This window comes from Cupressus sempervirens, chromosome 8, assembly GCF_028749045.1.
Source record: "Cupressus sempervirens isolate cs-2001-9-10 chromosome 8, ASM2874904v1, whole genome shotgun sequence".
NCBI classification, from domain to species: domain Eukaryota; kingdom Viridiplantae; phylum Streptophyta; class Pinopsida; order Cupressales; family Cupressaceae; genus Cupressus; species Cupressus sempervirens.
The window spans coordinates 576763500-576769349 of record NC_143125.1 but is presented as its reverse complement, the minus strand read 5'-3'; the positions used below and the strand labels follow the sequence as shown (position 1 = coordinate 576769349).

The following is a 5850-nucleotide window of genomic DNA, read 5'->3' as shown; positions in this document are numbered from 1 at the left end:
GGGAGAGATATATAGGGATAGAAAGGGATTGAGAGATAACTAGATAGAGATAGAGAGATAGGGAAACATTGGGGAAGAAATATGAAAATTTAAAGATTTCAAAGTATAGGAAGAGGGTAATGGAGAGAGAGGCATGGATAAAAAGAGATATTTATCTAGATATGCAGGGGGGAGAGGACGATATATGTAGAGATGAGTATGTAGAGATTTAAGCAATGTTGTCTTGCTTTGTAGTTAAATCATTTCCTCTATTAATAATCATAATGTTGTCATTATAATGAGTGATCTAACTTCTCTGATTATGATGAGTAATAGTTGTATTTATAATTGGGTATTCTTTAATAGAATGGAAAATATAATATATATTAAATAAGAAACATCTGATGGAAAGGAATGATTTAATCTTCATTAAATATCCTAAACACTAAAAAATTGCATCTAATGAAGAATAGCTAATAATAGAAAGATATATAGTAAACTAAAGATTTGTACCTAGAGCTAGAGAGATAGAAAAGCTTGCGGAATATAGACAGCTATAAAGAGGTAAATCATTATAGAGAGGTAGATAAGAGTTATAGAAATAGATTGAAAGAGACAAAGAGTAATATCATTATCATTTTCAATATGTCTTCGACATATCTATTGCACCCCAAATTGCTATTGCTAATAATAATTTATTTGCCAATGTACCTGTTATGAATGGAGAAAATTTGCTAGGAGGGCCCACAATAAGCTAATTCTCTTAGTTCTTTAAAAAAAGATTGACTACATAGCGTATTTTCGCTTGTGTGGCTAACGTCTAGTTTGCTTGGCGGCCAAGTTTGGGATTGAAATATAAAATCATTATTGACTATGAGGATGTAAATTTACATTGGATAAAGCCTTAGAAATCCAGAACAAAATTGGTAGGACTAGTTTGGTCTTCCGCTCTTGAAAGTCATCATGACCTCGTTACAATCTCCTCTTGAAGCGGATCTCCCTGTGATTGACGTTTCACAATTTCCCCAACGAATGGAGGGAGAGAGTCTTCAATGTTATCCAGAGGTTGTCAAGCTTGGAAAGGCTTGTGAAGAATGGGGAATTTTCAGGATAGTGAATCATGGAGTTCCACAAGATCTACTGCAAAAGGTTTTGTCTGTTAGTCAGGATTTGCTGTCGATGCCTGTGGAGCTTAAAGATGCAGTGACAACCTCAAATCCCGGGAGAAGTTATAGTCGTGCCCCGGGCCTTCCAGTTACTATTGAATCGTTTTGCCTGGTCGATATTCCCAGTCTAGATTCAATCATTGAAGTCAGCCGAAAGATATGGCCCCAGGAAGGAAACTCAAACTTCTGGTAAGTTATCCGCCTCCTGATTTAGGTTAACAATTTGATAATAATTTTGTAAATAGTTGGTCGTTCTAAATGAGAAAGGAAAAAAACTTTGGGGTTTTATTTTCTTGTAATAATGCTTACTAATGGAGATCTTGCGCTATATTACAGCGAAGCTATATGTGCGTTCAGTTTACTTCTGTCAGATCTTGCAGAGACGATTACGAAACTCATTCTTGTGAGCCTTGGTTTGAACCCAGAAGCTTTCTACAATTCTGATTTCGAAAAATGTACGGCCTGGTTGCGAATAAACGGCTTCTCATCTCATGGAAAATGTTGTGGGGAGGAGATTCTTGTTCCTCATGCAGATCGGGGTTGCCTTACGATACTTCATAATGATGGTAACGAAGGCCTCCAAGTTCGATCGAAAGAAGGGAAATGGATCAATATCAGGCCTTCACCAGACTCCTTTATTGTCAATTTAGGGATCAGCCTCAAGGTATAAATTAGCTGCCCTCTCTGTCTTCTGTGTTTATTACTATTTAAACATTTGTTGTTTTTCAGTATTTAATATTTATTTTATGGCAGGCATGGACCAACGGTAGATACAGGTGTGCAGTTCATCGCGTGATTTGTAAAGGATGGTTGAATCGTCTGTCGGTGCCCCTTTTCTATAGCTTTGCCCGCGATGCCACGATCTCGGCTCCAGAAGTGTTTGTGGACGAGGACAATCCACGACGATATAAACCTTTTACTTTCTCTGATTTGCAGTCAGCACTGGGGAAAGAATTAGAAGAATCATAATAAAGAGGTGGCATATTAGACCATAGCAGGTGGATTTTATAGTTTAAATGTTGTTTATTGTTATTTCAATGGAAAATTTTCAAACCTATTTTAAAGAAAGTTCAAAGTAGCTGTTGAAATCAACAACCACAACAACCACCCCATCAACCTTAATCGTGATGAGGGTTGAATTGAAAAAATAGAAATTCAAAGGAATATTTTCCATTCATTGTATTCACATAAAACTGTACAGGTACATATATAGTTGTGTGCCAAATGCATAAAGCTACAGGCCATTAAAGAATCAATTTAGGAAAGAATAGTTTAGGAAAGAATTAGTTTAGGAAAGAATAGTTTTAGGAAAGAATCAGTTCAATATTAGAAACAATCTAATATTGCAACACTCCTCAAGTTGGTGCATAGATATCCCACATGCCCAACTTACCTAAAAACTTCGAGAACACTCTACTTGAAACCGCTTTGGTAAGAATACTAGCTAGCTGATCTTCTGATCGAATCTTAGGCAGCTCCACAATCTTCTCATCCAACTTCTCCTTAATAAAGAATTTGTCTACCGCCACATGCTTTATATGATCATGTTGAACCAGATTATGAGCAATATCACATGCTACTTTATTGTCACAATATAGTTGAATTGGCCGCCTAGGCGGACAACCCAAATATCTTAGGAGAAGTCTTAGCCACAACGCTTCACATACTCTAAGTGTCATACCTCGAAATTCTGCCTCTACACTTGATCGTGCAAAAATATTCTATTTTTTGCTTCTCCATGTAACAAGATTACCTCCTACAAAGGTGAAATATCCTGAAGTAGAATGCCTATCATCTATTGCTCCAGCCTAGTCAGCATCAGTATATGCATCCACACTTTGATAATCCTCAGTTTTAGTGAATAAAATTCCTTTTCTAGGAGCAAACTTCAAATACATCAAAATGCACATAACTACATTCATATGTTGCTCTCCATGATTATGCATAAACTGGCTAACAATACTTAATGCATAGGCAAGGTCTGCCCTTGTGTGTGCTAAGTACATAAATCTTCCTACGAGTCTCTGGTATCTTCCTTTGTCAACTGGTACTTGATTAGACTCAATACATAACTTCAATCCTTCTTCCATAGGTGTATCAGTGGGTTGACATGTTGACATACCAGTTTCCTATAACAAGTCTAAGGCATACTTTCTTTGAGATAGAAAGATACCTTTATCAGATCGAGACACTTCGATCCCAAAGAAATATTTCAAGGGACTGAGATTTTTCATTTTGAATTCTCTGAACAAGTAATCCTTGAGAGCCCTCCTTTCTTCAGGATCATTTCCTGTAACTATCATGTCATCCACATACACAATAACTGCAATGATCTTACCCTACTCATTCTTTATGAATAAAGTATGGTCTGAATTGCTTTGATGGTAATCAAAGGTTTTCATTGACTTTGTGAATCTTTCAAACCATGCCCTTAGAGATTGTTTCAACCCATATAGTGACTTCTTTAATCTACACACCCTTAGACTATTTATTTATGGTATCATGCAACTGGGTGGGACTTCCATGTAGACTTCTTTGGACAACTCTCCATGTAGAAAGGCATTCTTCACATCAAACTATTGTAATAGCCAACCCAAGTTCACAGCTAGAGACAACAAGACTTGTACTATATTAATTTTAGTTATTGGTGCAAATATCTTTGTATAATTGATCACATAGGTTTGGGTGTACCATTTTGCCAGCAGTCTCGCCTTAAAGCATTCAATTGTACCATCTACTTTGTACTTAATAGTATAAACCCATCGACATCCAGCTGGTTTCTTTCCTAATGGATGGTCAACCAGTTTCCAGGTATTATTTTCTAATAATGATTCCATCTCCTCATTCATAGTGGCTTTCCACCTTCAATCAACTAAAGCTTCCTGCAGATTGTTAGGAATAGATATAGTAGATCATTGATTTACAAATGACTAATTTGATTCTAACAAACAATGGTTAGACACATAATGACTCATAGGATATTTAACTTTACTAGAAAGTTTAGGTACATATGTGGATTTAGGGATACCTCTGGTGAGACATTGAGGTAGTAGTTTTCTAGATGGTTTAGGAACATCTTGGTAAGCGATTGGTGTGGTGTGAGGGACTCGGATGGAGGTGGACCCACAGCTTCAGTTTCTAGGTGTTCATCATTACTTTGATCCAAAGTTTCACCTACTTCTTGATTAACAATATCAATTTCTAGGTGTTCATCACTGCTTTGATCCAAAGTTTCACCTACTTTGTGATTAACAATATCAGAGAGTTCCCTTTCTTTAGAGATGGCCAAGCTACCCACATCTTCAAGAATGTGAACATCCACATTTTCATAGGTGTTATCCACACCTTTAGAGATGTTCAAGCTACCTACATCTTTAGAGATGTGAGCATCCACATCTTCGAAGATGTGATCATCATAGTCTAAAGTCTAAATTTCCTTCTAGTACTCCCCCTAAAGTTTAGGCTCAGAGGAAAAATGTACATTGAGTCTTCATGAAAAACTACATCCAATGTAATAAGCATTCATTGAATTTGAGGATTATAGCATCGGTACCCCTTTTGATAAGCAACATATCCTAGAAATACACATCATAGTGCTCGAGGAGATAACTTTTTGCACTAATACTTATGGAGGTGTACGAAAGCTACACAACCAAAGATGTGAGGAGGTAAATTTGGGACTGCAAGAGCAACAACTGCCTCAGTGAGAGCCTGGGATGGTGTCTGGAAATCAATAGTGCTAGAAGGTACCCTTTTGATCAAATAAGCTATAGAGGTAAGTGCTTCAACCCAATAGGATAATGGCATATGGGCTTCTATTAGAGAAGCATAGACAACCTCCAACAAGTGACAATTTTCCCTCTCGGTTGCTGCATTTTGCTAAGGTGTATTGGAATAAGTAGTTTGATGAATAGTTTCGTGTGCTTCCAAATACTGCTAAAGTTCAAAACTCAAATATTTGCCTCCATTGTCACTATGAAGAGCTTGAACTTGTGCATTGTACTGAGTACGAATCATGTTATAAAATTTTTGAAATAACAAGTTCACATCACTTTTAGACTTCATAAAGCATACCCAAGTCATCCTAGTACAATCATCAATAAAAGTAACAAACCAACATGATCCACCCAAGATAGTGACTTTGGATGGACCCCAAACATCAAAATGTATGATCATAAATGGAACTAGACTATTATTCAAAGTTAATGGAAAAGAAGCATGATGGCTTTTTGCAAGTTCACAAACTTCACACCAAAAGCTAGAAACATCAATTTTTTCTTCAGATAACCAAAGGAAGCATGTCCCAAATGTTGATTCCATAACCAAAATTCAGATTTCCACTTGTCCCCCTTAGAGCCATCCATCGCTAGATCTTGACATAGCTTGTTTGAACTCTTTGATTCCAAGTCCAAGTAATACAACTTCCCTCGCGTAACACCACAACCAATCATTTTCCTTGTTTGGATGTCCTTAAACACATAGAAATCATGCCAAAAAATTACAACACAAAGTAAAGTAGTGGTGATTCGGGAAACTAACAAAAAATTGTAATCCAAAGACAAAACCACTAAAACAAAATCTAGATTCAAATTATTAGTGAGAGGTAAGGATCCTTCTCCAATAACTGGGGCCAGAGAGCCATTGGCAGTGGGAAATTTTTTTTGTGAGGATGGTTTAAGGGATGAGACCTATCTAGAATCAAACG

General features: G+C 36.8%; 1 protein-coding gene across 1 annotated transcript; it reads left to right on the top strand.

Annotated features, from left to right (window-relative positions):
* Nucleotides 1-942: 942 nt before the first annotated feature.
* LOC149543731 (C4-beta,C20-epoxidase-like) lies at nucleotides 943-2165 on the top strand. Its single transcript, XM_089796319.1, has 3 exons — nucleotides 943-1334; nucleotides 1482-1809; nucleotides 1899-2165. Exons 1-3 carry the CDS (start codon nucleotides 943-945, stop codon nucleotides 2112-2114), a joined length of 936 nt encoding a protein of 311 aa, XP_089652445.1. The 3' UTR covers nucleotides 2115-2165.
* Nucleotides 2166-5850: the final 3685 nt, after the last annotated feature.

What these genes read in the sequence shown, in the direction of transcription:
- LOC149543731 (XM_089796319.1), top strand. Translation starts at nt 943, where the DNA reads ATGACCTCGTTACAATCTCCTCTTGAAGCGGATCTCCCTGTGATTGAC. An exon ending in GAAGGAAACTCAAACTTCTG is followed by an intron (nt 1,335 to 1,481) that starts GTAAGTTATCCG and finishes GCTATATTACAG; the next exon opens with CGAAGCTATATGTGCGTTCA. An exon ending in ATTTAGGGATCAGCCTCAAG is followed by an intron (nt 1,810 to 1,898) that starts GTATAAATTAGC and finishes ATTTTATGGCAG; the next exon opens with GCATGGACCAACGGTAGATA.